This window comes from Rana temporaria, chromosome 2 (genome assembly GCF_905171775.1).
Source record: "Rana temporaria chromosome 2, aRanTem1.1, whole genome shotgun sequence".
Classification (NCBI taxonomy): Eukaryota; Metazoa; Chordata; class Amphibia; order Anura; family Ranidae; genus Rana; species Rana temporaria.
The window spans coordinates 476,818,757-476,838,053 of NC_053490.1; the positions used below are offsets into that span (position 1 = coordinate 476,818,757).

The 19,297-nt window shown below is 43.6% G+C and overlaps 1 protein-coding gene across 1 annotated transcript; it reads right to left on the reverse strand.

Moving 5' to 3' along the window:
* Positions 1-1,852: 1,852 nt before the first annotated feature.
* CHMP2B (charged multivesicular body protein 2B) lies at positions 1,853-19,078 on the reverse strand. The gene is made up of 6 exons (XM_040338749.1): positions 18,955-19,078; positions 12,474-12,565; positions 10,241-10,435; positions 9,001-9,103; positions 5,484-5,590; positions 1,853-4,107 (listed from the first exon to the last, which is right to left on the reverse strand). The coding sequence occupies exons 1-6, from the start codon at positions 18,986-18,988 to the stop codon at positions 3,994-3,996; spliced, it is 645 nt and encodes a 214-aa protein (XP_040194683.1). The 5' UTR covers positions 18,989-19,078; the 3' UTR covers positions 1,853-3,993.
* Positions 19,079-19,297: the final 219 nt, after the last annotated feature.

The window sequence follows — 19,297 nt, forward strand, 5'->3', positions numbered from 1 at the left end:
GTCATGTGGTTACTTTTCTGGATTTTGACTGGATGTTAGTGATCATAGCAGAATTTAATGTAAGGAATACACAGGAGAAAGTGCATGTTAACAAGGGGAGTGTAGAGGTGGGCGGGGAGTCTACTGACATCACACCGAGTATACGCCACCCACCGAGCTCCAGACAACAGACCCACCCACAGAATCTGCAGTTTTTCAGTTCTTATAACAGACAGAGGGGAGACATTTGACAGGTAAGGATACATGCAGGAGACATGTGGAAGGCTCACCGCAGGTCAGCCTGAGTTTGTAGGAGGAGTCGGGAGGTATTTATACCCGCCCTCTATCCTCCTTCCTGTCGACGGTTTCTCTCGTGTTGACAGGCGTCATTTGCGGTGCAACCTTTCTGACGTCACTTCCGCTTTTTCGTTCTAGTGGGTGGACGTATGGCTGCATGGCTCCGCTTCTCCCCGCTCTCACGTGCGTGGTTTAGGTTTTCGTTCGGGAAGGGGGGGTGGGCGGCAATCTGGTTACCACTGGCCGCTGGGGGGCAGAGCCAGGCAGCGAAGTTGGGCTTCAGGGGCATGGGTGGCTGGCCGCGTGTGTTTGCATTGGGGGGCCTGCTTCATCCCCCCCAGTACAGTAGATAGATGCGGTAGTAACTCCTTCTTTCCCCGTAGTAAGTGCTGGCAGTGTTCGGACTCACCCCCTGGTCAGCAGAGCAGGTCGGAATCCCGGTGTGGGGGGTCGGGAGTGTGTGTTTTCACTGGCCACACGCCAGGCTCAGTACCCTCGCCAGGTGTGATCTGGGGAGGGATGGAGGCGATCAGCTGTCACCGGGCACATTGCACTCACATTGCTTCCTTCCAGCCGTGCTGTGTGATGTTGCCGAGCTCTGATTGGCTGTAGGAGCATCTCCCTCAGTGGTTGGTCATACTCATACTGGGTACCTGTTGTTGCACCTCTTTTCTCTGGACTCCATGTGGGCTTCCTCTCAGGCTGGGGTAGTGTATCAGTAACCGTAATTTGTGTGTGTGGTGGAAGTCATACAAGCAGCTTCTACGTTCAATCTCCCCTGTCTCAGGTACTCTTATCTTAGTGAGTTTCACCATCTTGCTAAGACTGCCTCTCGCACATTTACTTTGTTTGTTTTTCAGGATTCTGGTTGGAGTGTGTATGTGATCAGTGTTCAGTCAGATACAGTAGGCTATTCAATTCATTTTTCTCATGTTTTATGTTTCCCATGCGTTGCGTTTCTCAGGATAGTTATGTTCTCATGTGTTACGTTTCTCATGCGATTATGTCTCTTGTGCCAGGTATGTGTTGCATTTCTCATGCAATTACGTTTCTCAGGTGATTATGTTCTCATGCGGTTACATTTCTCAGGCGATTTCTCATGTGTTACTGTTCTCACGCGATTACTGTTCTCAGGCTAGTTATGTTCTCATGTGTTACGTTTCTCATGCGATTCATGTTCTCATGCATGCAGCATCATGGCAGTTATGGATTAAACAGCGGCAAAGATGGCAGCTTCCTTGGCTGAAAACAATAGGCGGGGGGGGGGGGCGTTTACTTACACTTTAATGTCCTTGATTGGCCCCTCCTCGAATAAGTCTTACAGGGTAATTGCGCAATGTCTGGCAACATTACAGGCTACTCCCATTTCTTCTATCTGGTGAGGTCTACCAAGGCTCAGCCAAGAAGCCAACTGGCAAGCTGCAGAAGGAGCCATTAGTAGCTATGGTGCCCCAAGGAATCTTGGTAAAAGAATCTTGAGATTTATTTTGCTAGTGACCAAGTTAATTTCTCCAAACGATTATGAAATTCTTATCGTCACATGGAATTATCAAAATAACAAAACGCAACACAAGCATTAAAAAGATGGTTATGATAAGGCTTTAATTTACAAAGGCACAAAATTAGAAGCTGACAGCACAAGGAAATGGAAAAAAACATGATTCCCAGTTCCCGAAAACTTATCAACAAGCTATCAGTAAAGCAAATGGCAAAGTAGTAAATGCAGAAACACAATTAGGAGTCTTTCAGCTTCCAAACTGCGACAGTGTTGGGGCCGTGTCACACAAGCAGCATTATAGCAGAGATCTGTGCCGATGTGGTGTAGCAATTCAGCAAGTTGCTGCTACAGCTGGCTATAATACTTCTCCATGTAGCTACAAATCACTGGTGTCCCATGATAACTAGCAACTGCATTAGATAATATAGATGTATACTTAAACCAGCGATTCTGTATGTAGCACCTGTCAGAATACAATGACACATTAGGAGCATTCCCCCATCCACCTCCAATGTGTGGATGGGGGAAATCGGGTCAGTTTTTCCCCCGTAATAACCAGCAGGTTGGAAGGAAAGAAGGAAAGAAAAAAAAAAAACCCCGACCCACCTACGGCCAGCTTAGCCTAATACCAAACAGAACAGTTATAGTCATGTTAGAGTGTCCATAGCAGGACATTCAGGCCAGAGGTAGCAAAAGCTATTGGCTCATTGAGATACACTCAGAATTGAAATATCACTTTCAAATGGACTTTGCATTTAAAATACAATTTCTACCTTAAAGTAGATTTCCACTTTTGCAGTTCAGTTTGAGAAACCCCCACTTTTCACAAAGCACGCCTTAAAAATTCTCACAGTCCTGCTTCATTTGGAGTAGGATTATGCATAGGGGTTATATTGCTTTGAATAAATGACAAATGGGAAGATAAAAGGGACACTTTTTTTTTTTTTTAAGTGCATCAACATGCAATTAACCACCCAAGCCCTAAAATCTTTAACCCTTTGTGAGGAGAACCAGTGTTTGTATCACTCTCCGTTCCACTCATACATTAGAAAGTGAGAACCAAGTAGAAAAGGAGTATGTGAAGAGACAAGCAGATTTTTCATCTTTTTTTTAATTAAGCTATATGAAAGAATAAATATAAAAGCAAATTAACAAATATAAAAGTAGGTGTTATCCCAATTTGACTGCAAACCTGGAAATACACTTTACAATTCTCAGTTATAAATATAGTATGAATACACTGAACCAATACATTTTCCTTATTCCCTTTTTCTTCCGCTTTGATAGATTTTCACACTTGCTGCTGAAAATGTGTCTCATGAATAACCCACGGACAGCTTTCCCTCCAATAGCTTTATTAGTGGTGCTTAACCCTTCCTTGTGACTGCACCACCACTTTCTCTTCTCTTGTATGGAAAAAAAACGTATCATAAATGTTACTGCAACTTCAAAATAGATCATCAAATGTGCAAACTCCTGTCCATTGATAAAACAAACACATGTCGTCATATTAGGATCTCTAAAGAGGCAGAAGATGCATGGCTTGTGACCACAGATGTGCAAACGTAGGGGAATCGCACCACGTAGACCAAAATCTTTAGTACATTTATTTTGGGCAGGGTGGCAGAGTTTTAGATCAACGAGCAACCTATTGTTCGTTAACAAGTTTTCTGAAAATAAAACGAATGAACAATGCTCTCAACTCCAGCAGCATTAAAAGTACACTACAAAATCCTCAAATTTAAAATAAGCCATGGAGGAGAATGGCAAAAAGCTAAAGCATCAATGGAAACTGCAAGTCACTGACATGCGTGCTTACCATGGAAATGACTGAAAATTCATTACAATAACATTACAATGTTTTAGGTTATTCCTACAAACCAATGGAGTATAGTAGGCTTATAATTTCTTGACAATTTATAGACCGGTTATAATATGGGAAATCTTTTAAATAACTGTTCATTGCAGATGATCCAACATAAATCTGTTTTAAGGTGGAAAAAAAAAGGAAAGTCTGTACATTAAGGAATTCTTGTCCTATATACAGTTTTTACTAATATACAGCTAACTGTAATGTCCGTTAGGTTAAAAAAAAAAAAAAAGTTATCCCTTCAAGTCCTTTAAAAATAAGTCACTCTTCTCCAGAACAGATGTTGTGTAGTTCCAGGTAGCCAGAATACAAGTCCACACAGGGCAAAGGTCTTGGTATTACCAGCTTGTTAATCTACTCCTAAAGCTTTGAGTTGGCGCTCAATCTCTTCATCAGATATGGTTGATTTTTTGGATGAGGCTGTTGAGGGAAGACCTTTGTCAGCTGATGGAGCATGTGCCATCTAAATAAAAAAAATAAGATCAGAGATTTCATAAATTACAGATAATGCCTAATTTCTAGAAAAGCCCACAGACATCTTCTCCGCTAGATGTATGTGAACTTAAAGAGACTTGTTACTTTGCCAATTCCATCATAGGCAGGAAAGGTTATTATACATGGGTCAGAAAGGTAGGCTTAAGGCTGCTTTCAAACTGAGCAACGCCAGTCGGTAAAGTGGCACTATTTTTAGCGGCGCTTTACCGTCGTTTTTGCTGTGCTTTTCGGGCCGCTTTTAACCACCCGCAAAGCATCGCTGCAGCGGCGCTGCCCATTGATTTCACAGCTCCCACAGTGCTGCAATGATGCGGCTGGCAGGACTTTTACCGTCCTGCCAGCGCACCACTCCAGTGTACATACAAGCAGTTTTACCTACCAGTCTTGAGAGTGACACAGCTTTGCTACACAACTGGCTTTCTCTCTGTATCATTTTTACTTTCACTCCCCAAGTTTCCTCCCCATCGTCACTCTGACTAGATAGTGAAGGAGTAGCAACGCACTGATAAGCTCTTTGCTCTCTCTCCTCCCATTACTTGCACTGAAGTGCAAGTTACTGCTTCCTTGTGCCGATTCTTCCTCCCCTTCTCCAAACTCTGCTGTCCAGACTGTACACCATGGGCTAAAAAAGGCTACCAGCAATTTAAACCACTTGGCGCCCGCGCTATAGCCGAATGACGACTATGGCGCAGACCCCAAATGCCAGGAGGACTTCAATAGACATCCTCCCCTTCACGTGCTGTGATCACCTGAGTCACTGAGACTCAGCTCAGGTTATCACAGATCCGAGTAAGAGGCCGATCCCGGCCCCTTACCACATGATCAGCTGTGAGCCAATGACAGCTGATCACATGATGTAAACAAAAGCCGGTAATTGTTTTTTCTTCTCACGCATTTTCTGTATTTAATTTTTTAATTTATTTTTTTTACAAAAAAAATAAACAGCAAAAGGTGATCAAATAACACCAAAAGAAAGCTCTGATTGTAAGAAAAATTGGGGTACACCGTTTTATGACTGCGCAATTGTCATTTAAAGTGTGTAAGCGCTGAAAATTGGTCTGGGCAGGAGGGGAGTTTAAGTGTCCAGTAAGCAAGTGATTAATTAAAGCCCAAAAACTTCATAAAAAAACTTGAAAATGTATTTTACAGTGGGGCAGCACCCACGCTGCAAGGGTCAACTGCCCATTTATGTCAAGGGGGCATAGAAGTTAGTCAACCTGTTACTTTGCAGTAAACAGCAAAAATCTAAGGTCAATTTTAAAGTACACAATAGTTGGAGAATTATTATAACCAGTATTTAACAATTACAAAACAAAAAGAATAAGTTCTAAAAATACCACATACTTTTCCTGAGATTTCAATTCCTATTTCATCCAAAACCTGATTCACAATGTCCTGGCTTTCTTCTTCATCGTCTGAGGCATCAAAAATATCATCCAAAGTGTCATTTACTGTGAAAAATAAATACAGAGGTCAAATGAAAGGTGACAGACTCTTGCCAAAGGCCAATAACTCATAACATCCTAAATCCCTCTATTCCAATATCTTAGCCTCAATGGTATATTAAGATAAATGATCCTTCCATGAAAATTAGGTCAGTATATGTAAAAAAAAAAAAAAAAAAAAAAAAAAAAGACACACACTTTACTTATATCAAACAAACCATTCACAGTACAGATCCTCTACAGCAGTGGTTCTCAACCTTTCTAGTGCCGTGACCCCTTGATAAAATTCCCCAAGTTGCAGGGACCCCTAACGGTAAAATTATTTTCGTAGCTTGAGTTGTCTGCGTCCAAGGCAAGCCATTTGTGCCCCTAACCCACGGACATTTAACGCTCCCTTAGTCCCTTCCACTCATACAGTATTAAAACCCCTTATAGTACATTTGAGAATTTACCCCTCTTTCTTTATTTCCCCCTTTTTTCCCCCCATCCCTCTATCTAGCCCTTTTTCTTTGTTCCTTCCCCTCTGTTTCTCTCCCTTCCATGTCGTCCCTATTTTTATTCCTTCTCTTATTTTTTGGTGGGGGGAAGGGGGGTTAAAAGGATCAGTGGCAATGCTGGGGGGGCAACTATAACCATAGGTAGTGTTACTCACGGTGTCTCAGACTTTGTGGTGTCCCGTAGCAGTGACACCTATGCTGAAATCAGGAGATGGGGTCTCCTTCAGCCCCTCCCACTTCACATTCCTCACCAGTCAGCTGACTTCTAGTCTCTGCCCCCCAGCCATGCCGTGAACTGAATGGGTGGCTGCGGGCTCCAGGAACAGCCCAGGATTTGGTGACCCCCTGGCAAATCATCATTTGACCCCCAAGGGGGTCCCGACCCTCAGGTTGAGAACCACTGCTCTACAGAGTTCCAGAAGGATGGGAATAGAGAGCATGCAGGAGGTATCGATTAGGAAATGTATTATAGGGAGCAATTGAGCTTTAAAGGATAAGTTCACCTTTCTATTAAAAAAAAAAAAAAAAAAAAAAAAAAAAATATATATCTCTATCTATCTATCTATCTATCTATCTATCTATATTGCACAACTTTTTGCAGGTAACACTTTTTTTTTATATTTACTTGGAACCTGTAAAGCATTGCACCAACGATCAGCAGATCACTGGTATCATGCAGGACTCCTGCAGACCTGTCCGCTTTTACCTCATACGGGGAGGCAGATACACACCAACAGGATGAGACAATGAACTACCAGAGCGCCAAACTTTGCAATGGTGGTTCATTGAGGACTAAAAGCCATCAGCTGCAAAGGCTGTCAGTACTTGTAGCTTCCCATTCACAGAACTCTGAATAAGTGATGCAGCCGGAGCCCTGCGCGGCCACGCTGTTTTCAGACAGTGACAGCAGGCACCTGGAGAAGATGCCGGCTCATTGTCACTGGGAGAGGGTGAAGCGGACGTGTTGAACAAATTCTTAATTTTGGAGCACAAGAGAAAAAACTAAAAACTTGATCTAGGATACACACACTTTTTTTTTTTTTTTTTAACAGCGAAGGCATTATCTAACCATGTACTGTGAAACCTTGGTTTACGAGCGTTTTGAAAGACGAGCAACTTTAAAAAAAATAAAATAAAAATTGCCTTGATATATATGAGCGATGTCTCGATATGAGATTTTTTTTATGTAAAATAAAATAATTACGCTCACAATGTGAAGGAGTCCGCTGCTCATTCATGTAAAGCCGCTGTGTATATGTATAGTGAAGCCGCTGATGTACAGTTTTATATGTGGCTAGAGATTTGCGGGCGATGGCAGGGAGTCACCGCTCCAGGTGGGTCTTGTAATAAATTTAGGAACTTCTCAGGAAACCGAGGTGCTGGCAATGCACAAGGCAAATGTTGGATTTTTAAGAGAGATGGACAGCCGCACTCCTAAGGAACTTCAAAAGTTGTCTTTATTGGTAAAAATGGACATGCATCACAAATACAGCAAAAGAAAGTGACAGCCGAAGCGTTTCACACTGGTTCAGTGCTTAGTCATGGCTAAGCACTGAACCCTTTCTTTGGCTGCATTTGTGATGCATGTCCATTTTTACCAATAAAGACAACTTTTGAAGTTCCTTAGGAGTGCGGCTGTCCATCTCTCTTGAAATTCTACATTTGCGGGCGATGGTGGCTCCCATCGCTTCCTGGAGACACTCCTAACAGGTGCGAGCATACCCAGAAGTGATGTCGGTTCCCGAATTCTCTAGGAAGTAGTGTGAGCTGAACCTGTGGCCACATACATCGTTGTACTGTACACCAGAGGCTTTACTGAACATAAAGTACGGCTTTAAATAGATAAGCACCATCCTCTGGCCACAAACAGAGCTGTATACTGTACACCAGCGGCTTTACTCTACATACAGTATTCGAGCAGCTATAAATAGGCGAGCACCAGACTCCTTAACATTGTGAGTGTGCACATTTTTTCTTTACCTTAAGACCCCTTTCACACTGGGTCGCTTTGCAGGCGCTATAAGGCTAAATATAGCACCTGAAAAGCGACCTGAAACAGCCGCTGCTGTCTTTCCAGTGTGAAAGCCCGAGGGCTTTCTCACTGGAGCGGTGCGCTAGCAGAACGGTTAAAAAAAAAAAAATTTATATTTATATATATATATATATATATATATATATATATATATATATATATATATCGCTCCTGCCCAAAGACATCAATGGGCACCGCATTGCTTTTTAACCCTCTCTCGGCCCCCGCTAGCAACTGAATAGCGCCGCTAAATTGACGGTAAAGCCCTGCTAAAAATAGCGGAGCTTCACCGCCGACGCTGCCCCAGTGTGGAAGGGGGTCTAAAACTTTTGCAACACAGAGGTACAGTACAGTACTTTGAAGTGCAGTTTAAATTTGTTTTATGTTTACAGTACACTTTATACTGTATTTAGTTTTGCCGTAAAAATTTAATTACATAATTTTTATATGAATAGGTGTTGAACGAATCTGAGTTTCCATTATTTCCTATGGGGAAATTCGCTTTGGATTATAAGCATGCTTCTGGAATGAATTTTGCTCGCAAACCAAGGTTTCACTGTATTTGCACGTTCAACCCTGCTGAGTGAACAGCAGAGCACACTGCAGAGTGTTGTAAAAACTGCAGCCCAAAGTTACCCAGCTGTATTAATGACATTTTCATCTTAAAATCTGTGCTAAAAAATAAAAACTTCATAGAGGTGAATATAGAGAGATTTCACAGCTCCGTGGTATAACCATCATATTTATGATCAATTGACAAACACCTTTATAAATACAGCTCACAGAAGCTCGGCTGGACCCAAATATAATAGTACTGATGTACCAAGTCTCCATTGTGGAGCCTGGCAAAGATGTGCAACAGAAAAAAAAAAAAAAAAAAGTCTTACTCATTTCTTCTGTCATTTCCATTTTCATATTTTCTTTCTGGAAATTTTGCATCGTTTGAAGGGTTTTCTGTGGATCCATCTTCTTGTTTACTGCTTGCATGGTCTAAAAACAAAAAGATTACAAAGTTAGAAAAGTTTTATTATTCCCAACTGATCGCAGGATTTGATATGTACCCTTTCTATTGGCCATCCAGCAGATGTAGGGTGCTCTCAGGATCCAGAATGACATGAGGGGGAAACAGGGGACTAGCCAGCAAGGGCCATCTGCAGCGCTGGGTTACCAGTTCATCGCACCCAGGAACAAGCCCCAGCAAAGAACCTGAAAAGCATATTTAGGCATGCATACCTTGCTTCACCAGGTAAGAACAGTAAAAACAAAAAAATAAAAAAAACTTGCAGGATAGGTTAGAGGGTGGTAGGGAGTTCATACTTTGGCCGGGATCAGGCTTTAAACTCGACAGTGAAAGAAAGCATCCTGTGCTTTTTGGTGAAGGAGAACTTACAGCAGTAACATGAAGGTAACCATATACATGTGAAAGATGTAAAGCGATGCGTAAACTGTTGGCGCTATATAAATCCTGTATAATAATTATACAAATAAAGAACACTTACATAACATTAGGCCACGCATACTGGATTCTATTTTACATGCTGAACATTGCACATCAGTTCCTAATTTGTGCACACATTTCCAGGTACAGTTTTGCATGAATGTGGGGTGTGACCAATGTTGAAAAGAACTACATTATATGCCAGGAGCTTTTTGTTAAAGCCTTTGTAAAGTTTTCCTCTTTTTTTCTTAATTAACAAACATGTTATATTTACCTGCTCGGTGCAATGGATTTGCACAGAGCAGTCGATTCGCTTCTCCTTAGGTCCCAGTCAGTTCTCCTTGCCACCCCCCAGCTGAGTGACCGCATAGCAAGCTGCTTGCGCTGGGAGTACTCGTGTGTGCTCGCCCCAGAACCGCCTGTGTTTTTATGGGGCCCTCGCCCCCTCCTCACTGGCTGCGATTGACAGCAGCTGGAGCCAATGGCTCCCATTTCAGGTGTCTCAGCCAATGAGTAGGGAGAGAGTCTGCTCATGTGCTGGATCGGGCTCAGGTGGGTATAAGGGGGGCTGAGCTGCACACATAAAATGCATGAAGGTTAAAAAAAAAAAAAAAAAAACACACAAACACACACACACACACACACACACACACACACACGTACTTTAAGTAGCAACTGCATGGTCTCACCTTAGCTGTGGTAGACATTGCACCGGCCATCTTCATCTGGGAGCTCATGACTTTGGTCTGCGTAGACATGGATGTGACTTTGGAACTCACAGCATAGGTTCGAGTTTTCTGTTTACGAAGCTGAACCAATTGCTTTGCCAGTATCCGGCAGGCATCTTTGTTTCCTGTCTTCGCCATCTTTTTTATTTCCATTTCCTGACAAGATTGAGAAAACGTAAACTCATAAAAAAGGAGAAAGACACGCACAGCACTGCTTATATTATACATACTGCAATGAAACACATGGTAACAAACAGATACCTCCTTACTAAACACACAAAAGAACTTCAGAACAGAGAGAGAGAGAGAAAAAAAAAAAAAAAAAAAAAAAAAAGACAAAAGATATTTCCAATACAAAAACAACTCTTCATGTGCCTCATAATCACTTGTAGAAGCATCCTCCCCCCAAACAGTGCAAGAGTAAAATGCTAAGTGCAGTAACCTATACCAATCAATCAGAGGTCACTTTACCAAACTCAGGACTAGTTAGTACATGATGAATTCCAATTACCTGGTAAGATGCGGAACTGCACTTCAAACTACACACTCTGCTCTTTGTCCTGTTTTTAATGCCATCTGATATCACTGCTAAAGTACATCTGTCTGATAAATGCTTGCCAAGCTGGCTAGAACATGCAAGTATGAAGAGGTTCCTTCACATACTCTCAGATGTGCACTTTGGGTGCCCTAAATCCTGTCAAGCTCTAACAGGTGAATCACAATATTCACTGACACTCCTAGCTTGCCTTTCCTGTACCCTCTATTCAGCCTTAAGCAAACAATAAGCAGGTAGGCAGGCCAGCTGAGGACCAAACCAGGAAGTGTATAGGGGAGGTCCCATGAAAAAAAAATTAAAAATTAAAAGCCAGCAGCTACAAATACTGCAGCTGCTAACTTTTAATAAATGGGCACTTACCTGTACAGGGTGCCCACGATGTCGGCAAACTAAGCCAAGCAATCACTCATCTCTCAGGTGCCCCCACTGCCATGCTCGGTGAGGGAATCAGGAAGTCAAGCGTTGCGGACTCACTGCCCGGCTCCCTACTGCGCATGCGCGATTTACCCCCTCATTGGTCCCCCGCTGTCTCTTTGGACCAGTGCGTTTCCCAGAAGACAGAGGGGGGGGGGGTTTGAAGTGAAGGGGTGTCAATACCTTTTTACAGGTATCTGCACCACCCTCCCCCCCTGAAAGGTGCCAAAAAGCGAAGGTTCACTTTCTGTGTGGACCTCCGCTTGTAGATTTTAAAGGGTAAAAGTTTGTCGGCATTCCACGAGCGGACGCAATTTTGAAGCGTGACACGTTAGGTATGAATTTACTCGGCGTAACTTTATCTTTCATAATATTAAAAAAAAAAAAAAAAAAAAAAAAAAAAAAAAATGGGGATAACTTTACTGTTGTCTTATTTTTTTATTAAAAAAGTGTAATTTTTTCCCAAAAAAGTACGCTTGTAAGACCGCTGTGCAAATACGGCATGACAGAAAGTATTGCAACGATTGCCATTTTATTCTCTAGGGTGTTAGGATAAAAAATATATATAATGTTTGGGGGTTCTAATTAGAGGGAAGAAGATGGCAGTGAAAAATTACATTAGAATTGCTGTTTAACTTGTAATGCTTAACTTGTAATACCAACGGCCACCACCAGATGGCGCCAGCTCACAAAAAAAAAACCTTCCAAACCAGGTCGCCAGGACACTATTTCTAGTCGCCATGGCGACCTGGATTTGTCGAGCCCTGGTTTAGACTGTGAACAATTTTCAAGTTACAAATCTAGATGCAACATAAAACATGGTCACAAAAGGTGGATTAGCCCTGATAGAAGCCAAATGTGTCCAACATACCTAAAATGTATTTTTTTTGTGCAACGTTTTCCCAACAGACGGTTCACCGATACATCAATCTGCTCTTTTGCACTATACAACCGAATGAAAACGACTTTTCTGTAACCGGGATGCTCAGTATAGGACACAAAGAACATCCATGACCAATCTGTCACACTTTAATGTGGAAGTTGGCTATAGGACTGCAGTATATTTAGATTCTAAGCAGTTAACATACCGCATTAGAGATAAATGGAAAATAATGCAGCATATATAAAAAAAAAGTAATTCCCCTCCACTGAAGAGATTTGCACTATATCATGATGAACATAAACAAAGACACTAAAAGGTTTAGGAGTGTTTAGTTCACTTACCAGCTGTTTCTCCTGTTTCTCCAAAGCTGCTCGATCTCGGGTTATTGCCCTCTGAGTGCCTCTTAACTCCTTATTCTGCTCCTTTATTATGTCTGCAAGGAGAACAAACAAGTTTACACATAAAAAAGCTGTCCACATAAATGTGTGAGAACATTTCTTATAACCTGTGCGCCCTTCTTCCTCGCACTCTGTAGTGTTAATAATGTGCGAGGTCAGCTATGCGATTGCTGATGAGAACAGCAATAACCAGCTGATGCTAAAGGAAGACTTGTACATATGAATATTTCATAGCAGATCTTTTATCTCACATCTAGTGGCTGATGAAGCGGGTTACCTAGAGGTATAGGGGGGGGTCTGACGGTATACAGTGGTGGGGTGAAGTAAATACAAGTAACAGCCTCATAGAAATGCTGGAGTACCAATATAATGACAGCTACAAGTCAATGCAGTTTCCTAACATTGATTTTGTTTCTACTTTTCAAAACTATTATCCATTTCCATAGGATCCAGTTCCAGACAGCGCTGTAGACCACTTCACCTCCCATACCTATGGACAAAGCAAATGTTTACATTTCTGCTATGAACCCATTTATTCAGCGATTAACTTTGTCATTACAGTGGAACCTCGGATTGCGAGTAACGAGCATTTCGCAATACGAGCACTGCATTTAAAAAAAATTCTAACTGGGTTTGCGAGTGTTGTCTCACAAAACAAGCAGGATTCAGGCCAAAGCAGTGTGCAGTACCGCGTTTGGCCTGATATGGGGGGGGGGGGGGCGGAGACAAACGGCGCCAATGGCAGCCGTTTGGAAATGCACGGAAAGGCCAGAGGACAACTCGGCTGACCTCGGTAACGGAGTCTTTCCAGCCATTTCTGAGGCTCACCAGCGCCCCCCACCTCTGGCCACATGCGGTATTGCATGCCATTGAAGTCAACGTGGAACAAATTATTTTCGGTTCCATCGACTTCATTATGCTCGTAATCCGAGGTTCCACTGTACTTAAAGCGGACTTTCACCTGTTTCTCCCCCCCCCCCCCCCCCCCCATTTATTAAAAGTCAGCAGCTACAAAAATTATAGCTGCTGACTTTTAATAAACAGACACTTACCTGTCCCGTGGTCCAGCGATGCCCATGGAGCCCCGCTCCGCTCCTCTCCGTCATATCTACTGTGGGCACCTGGCCGTGACAGCTTACGGCTTCACAGCTGGGCACACACTGCACATGCACAAGCCACGCTTTGCCATTGGCCACCAATCTTCTGGGACCTGTGTTGGGTCCCAGAAGATCTCTGGCAGGGAGGGGCCGCCTAGGGCAAGAGGAGGAGTCACCAAGGTGGCCGAGGACAGGTAGGACGACGGGAAGTCCCACTAAAAACGAGGACACACACTTGGCATGTAGGGGAGCCATTAAACCTGCAGCTGGGAGGGCACATAGGCGTACCCTACCTGATAATGCAGAATCACAAATTGCTCACAGTGAATAGGCTGACAAAAGCCCAGGTGCAAGGTTGCAATTTCTAGTCGTGTCACATGGGATTTACCCTTGACTTAAATTGCAATTTCCATATTCCTACGAGCCATTTCTCAATTACATTTCTGTTTTAATATATTCAAATTAAACTCATATTAAAGAAAAAATAAATAAAATAAATAAAAAGAAGAAGGGGGGGGGGGGTGGAGCAGCAACCACTGTATTGTCCTACACAGTTAAAGAACTTTACACAAATACTTTTGGAAGAATTCACTGAAAACAAAGTACAGACACTTCTCTTTCCATCTTCCACAATGCAAAGTTATTTGACAAGCTTATAGTGTCCCCTGGCACTGCCAGTCTAATAAAATGCAGTATGGCACTACAGGGACCTTCTCTAGCCATAACATCGCAAACAGGGAACACAGCCTGTGCTACTAATTAGCTTTGTCACCCTGTCATGACAAATATGTCACGAAGTATAGAGTGACTTATTCTTCCCAAGTCACCTAGATGCATCTGTATCAACTTATTGTGTTACTGTGTGCCTGGCGCTGTAGCACACACTCATGTGACCTGTATAGCAGTCAGCGGTGTTTGATTTTCATGTTTATATCTATCTATAGGCTGCAGTAAGAAGACAAAGCAGACACAGAGATTTGATGCAATGCAACACAGAAACGCTGTAAGATCCAGACATTCCACAAGAGGGAGCAATGAGGAGAACGTCACTATTACTATTCCACAGAACTAACACTGTATGCCAGGGACTGTTATCAGGACAGTGCATACAGAACATGTCATCACTCACAATGTCTGCCAATTACATTACCACCTAGAAGACATTTCTAAACTCCTTTTCTCTAATCTGTACACGTATGGTATGTTCCAATGACAAACTGATCTGCACAGATGAAATTGCACAAATCTATTTTATGCCGTTTAAAGAATATAAAAGTCAAAATTTATTAAATTAGTAATTTAGTCGAATTCACACCTAGACATTTCTTCCCTCTGATTGATTCCAATGGAAAAACAATGAAAGCACATCAAGATGCAAGTCAGTGCGCATTAACACATCACATATTTTGAACATGCATTGCAACACATTGTTTTGGATGTGAGCGCACTTTATAATGCACATCACACGCCGCCATGTGCCATGGTCCCCTATGTGTATTATGAAATGTCAACCTGCGTCATCACTTGCATCTTAAGGCATGCGTTTTGATAACTTTGCATGGATTTCAATGAAACGGCATTAAACTGCATGTCAATGTGCGTTGTAATGCAAAGTCATGGATGTCAATGCACATCAGCTCAGGTTCACACACATCACAGTGCAATTATTTGTTATTAAACATTTCACGTGTGCCATGCCATGATTCTTAAGGTATGTGCCAAGATGTGTTTTGATGCATTTCTACTGAATTCGGTGGCAGTGCATCAAGACACGTTAGAGCATCTATAATGTACGGTGCAACTAATTGTATTGGATCTCAATGTGTATCATAAAGGGGCAGCAGAGTGGCTAAGTGGTTAGCACTTCCACCTAGCGGCATTAAAGGGGTTGTAAAGGTACATGTTTTTTCACCTCAATGCATTCTATGCATTAAGGTGAAAAAATATCTGAGGATTAGCGGCCTCCCCCAGCCCGCTGTTAACTTACCTGACCCCTCGAAAGTCCCACACCGTGAACGCGCTTGGCTTCTCTGCTCATTCGTTGGTTGATTGATAGCAGTGCAGCCATTGGCTCCCGCTACTGTCAATCAAATCAATGACACGGCGAGCTGGGGCGGAGGCGAGTGATACAGTTGGTGGCTATATCACGGGGGCGCGCCCACAAGCTAACCCCCTTGGTAGAGATCTTCCCATGAAGGGGGTTAGCTGATGCAGGGAAGAGCCGAGACAGCCGCTGAGGGACCCCAGAAGATCAGGATCAGGGCCACAGTGTGCAAAACGAGTTGCACAGCGGAGGCAAGTATGACATGTTTGTTATTTTTTTAAAAAAGGAACCTTTAGTGTCCCTTTAAGGATGTCGGTTCGAAGCCCAACCATGGCACATACTTACCTGGAGTTTGCACGTTCTCCCTGTGCCTGCACCGATTTCTTCCAGGTACTCTGGTTTGCTCCCACACTCCAATGACAATCTGGTAGGAGAATATGCCCCACTATATGTCCGATTGTGAATTGGGGACCTCAGATTGTAAGCTTCTTGAGGGCAAGGACTGATGTGAATGTACAACAAATATGTGTAAAGTGCTGCGCAACTTGACAGCGCAATATAAGAACGTGCAATAAATAAATACTGCACATCAATGTGGGTAGATGCATGTCATGGTGCATTTACGTACGTTTCAATGTGCATTATGACGTGAATCTGAAGGCATGCGCTGAGCTGCGGTTCTATTCATTTCAATGAAGGATGCATCAATCCAAAATGTAGGATGAAAATTCAGCCATAATAAACTGGTATGAAAGTAACATCAAAACTGCGTGCATTTCCAGAGTTTATATCTCAGCAGTAGAAAGCAGCGACAGCGAAGCACTAAGGCTTCTCGGGGCAGTGACCCTTCGCTGTTACAATAAACGGCTCAATGGTTTTCTTTGTGTATGAAGATTTTTTTTTGCAATTTATAAATATGTATATAAAATATATTCTAGTAAACTCAGAAAAAAAAATCCAAAGACTTCAGCATTTATAACGACTATAATGTTTACAAGTGGAGAGATTAGCACGTCCAACAATGAATGTGAAGATAAGGGAACCCAAATAAAAAAAAGGGAAAGAGGAGAGGACGATGCTCTGTGACTCAGTCCATGAATCAGCTTCTCTGAGCCCCAACCCCTTGTGATCACCTGATACGCCATGACATCAGTTTCGAGTCATACGCCGTGTCACGTGAGTAAATAATCATTGGGAGCTTCCATGGGAACTTTTCTAAACATAGAAACTAGCTCAACGTAACAAGAGGCATGAAGATTTGCATTGGAGGAAAAAAAAAACATAAGCAAGCCATTAATTGCATTATGCAAAGTACAGTCAAGTTTAATATTTAATTCACTTCCCACTAAATCAAACATCTCCTCCAGGAGGGAAATCCTCTCTGATGAGAACTGTCACCATCCCACCAGGCAATACATGCACAGCATGGCAGATCTAGCACATCTCCAGCATAAAATCCTAAACTTGAAAAAGACATTTATAGGACAAAGTCAGAATATTCATGTCACATATATTCTATTCTCACAGAAAGTAATGAAGACATATGATTTTCTGTGTACAAAACATCCAACAGTTCAATGGGAAAGGTACATTAGGAAATAAAGTGTAGCAGACGTATAGACACTGCAGCAATAGGAGGAGAGGACGGCTGAGCAGACACACAGAAAAAGTGAGATACACAATGACATCTATAGAAAAGGGGGGAGGACACTGTCCAGGCAAAACATGTGTACTGTGACACTGACAGTATAGAAAGAAAAGGGGGGGGGGGGATAAAGGGCCTGAACATTATGTATACAATTATGATGCATTAGCCAAGTTATATATGAGTGGAGTTTTATTATTCAAAGTAGTGAAAGGTAATGGGGGACCATAACATTGTGAAGGGTTAAAGAGAGATGTCCAGAAGAAAGGACAACCGAGAGAACAGGACATACAAAGAGGGGGGAACAAGGGGTACACACAGAGGGGGGGGGGGACAAGGGGTACACACAGAGGGGGGGGACAAGGTACACACAGAGGGGGGGGACAAGGGGTACACACACAGGGGGGGGGGGGAACCAAGGGGTACAGTTACAGAGAGGCACACAACATAACAGAGAGACAGAGGGGGGGGGGGGGAGACAGAGAGCAATAAAGAAAGACACACACAACAAAAGGTGAGGATGCAATGTTGTGGACATCAGGGAAGGTATAAGGAAAGATGTCTAGGAGAAGAAAGGACACCTTAGAAGAGGAAACAGAGATGAGAACAGGACATAAAAATAGAGGGCACAGGGGGGGCACAGAAAGAGACACCAGGAACCAGGACAGACCAAGAAATAGACACAAATCAGGAGAGAAAGAACAAAACAGAACATAAAAACAAGAGAGAAAACAGGGCAGAAAGAGGAGGATGGGTGAAGGAGAAGAGGATGGGGAATGAGTCCCAGGTAAGCCTGCCATCCAGCTGTGACAGTGGGGTCCAGGTATAGGCATGCAGACAAGTGACAGCCCCCCAGAGAAGAATGGATGGATGGAGGGGGGGGCACTGTACAGGGAATACAGTGGGCTGCACAGGTGACCTGGGGCTGTCCCATTGTTGTGAATGGGGGGGGGGGGGTGACAACTCAGAAGAGAAGAACAGATGTGAAGTCACCAGGAAAGAAATAAGGAGATGATCAGAAAAAGCAATGTACAGAGAGAAGGGGGGGGGGATAGGGGACAGGTAAGGCTCCATCCAGGTGAGTAAGCTTCAGGTATGGGGGGGGGGGGGGTGAGTAGGGTACAAGGGCTGTCCTGCTGTGGAACTACAAGTCCAGGCAGACCATGATCCCAAAGCTCCAGGGTGGGTAGGAGGAAAGTGACAACAAGGGCAGATAAAGGTCCAGGTATGTGGAGGGGTCACCTGAAGATCCCAGGATTGGGGCGAGAAGATCCTGGAATGGGGGGGGGGTGTCAGTGATGATGACACAGCACAACACCAGAGGCAGTGAAAGGCCCAGACAGGCAGAATCTGGGGGTTGGGTGGTCTGTATAGATTTGGGGTGACACAGTTGATGTAAACACTGATCACACACAGGCAGAGGTTTCCATAGAACTACAAGGCCCAGCACGTCCTATACGTCAAGCAGTGAGGCCTAGCCTGACCTACACCCCAGAGACCAGCACAGTATTAGTCCGGTGCCCCCCCTGTGCCCAGACCAATGTCCTCTGGAGAGAAGGCCGCCACCCAGGAGCTGGTCCGCTGAGTGTCCACTCCAGACCCCCCCGGAGGTATGACACGACATAACCTCTCACTCACCGTCCACCGTCTTCTTCTTGAACAGGGAGGCCATGGCTGCGGCCGCTCGCTCTATTTCCTCATTCACTCTGCAACCAGGAACCGGTTACACTACTTCGCCTCACCACGTGACCACCCCTCCGTCCCGCAAACGCCCCTCCCATCCCGTGACGTGTCTGTCACCCTGGAGATTCCGCCCACTGCTCCTCCGGAGTCACATGACTGGCTGCACTGTCACCTCACCTGTCCTATTGCGTACGGTTGTGTCATGTGTCCGAAGACCTACGTCCTCCTGACGTGTAATACTCAGAGAGCCAATCACTTCCCTCCCACACAGTGTTACCTCAGAATAAAGGAGTGTACA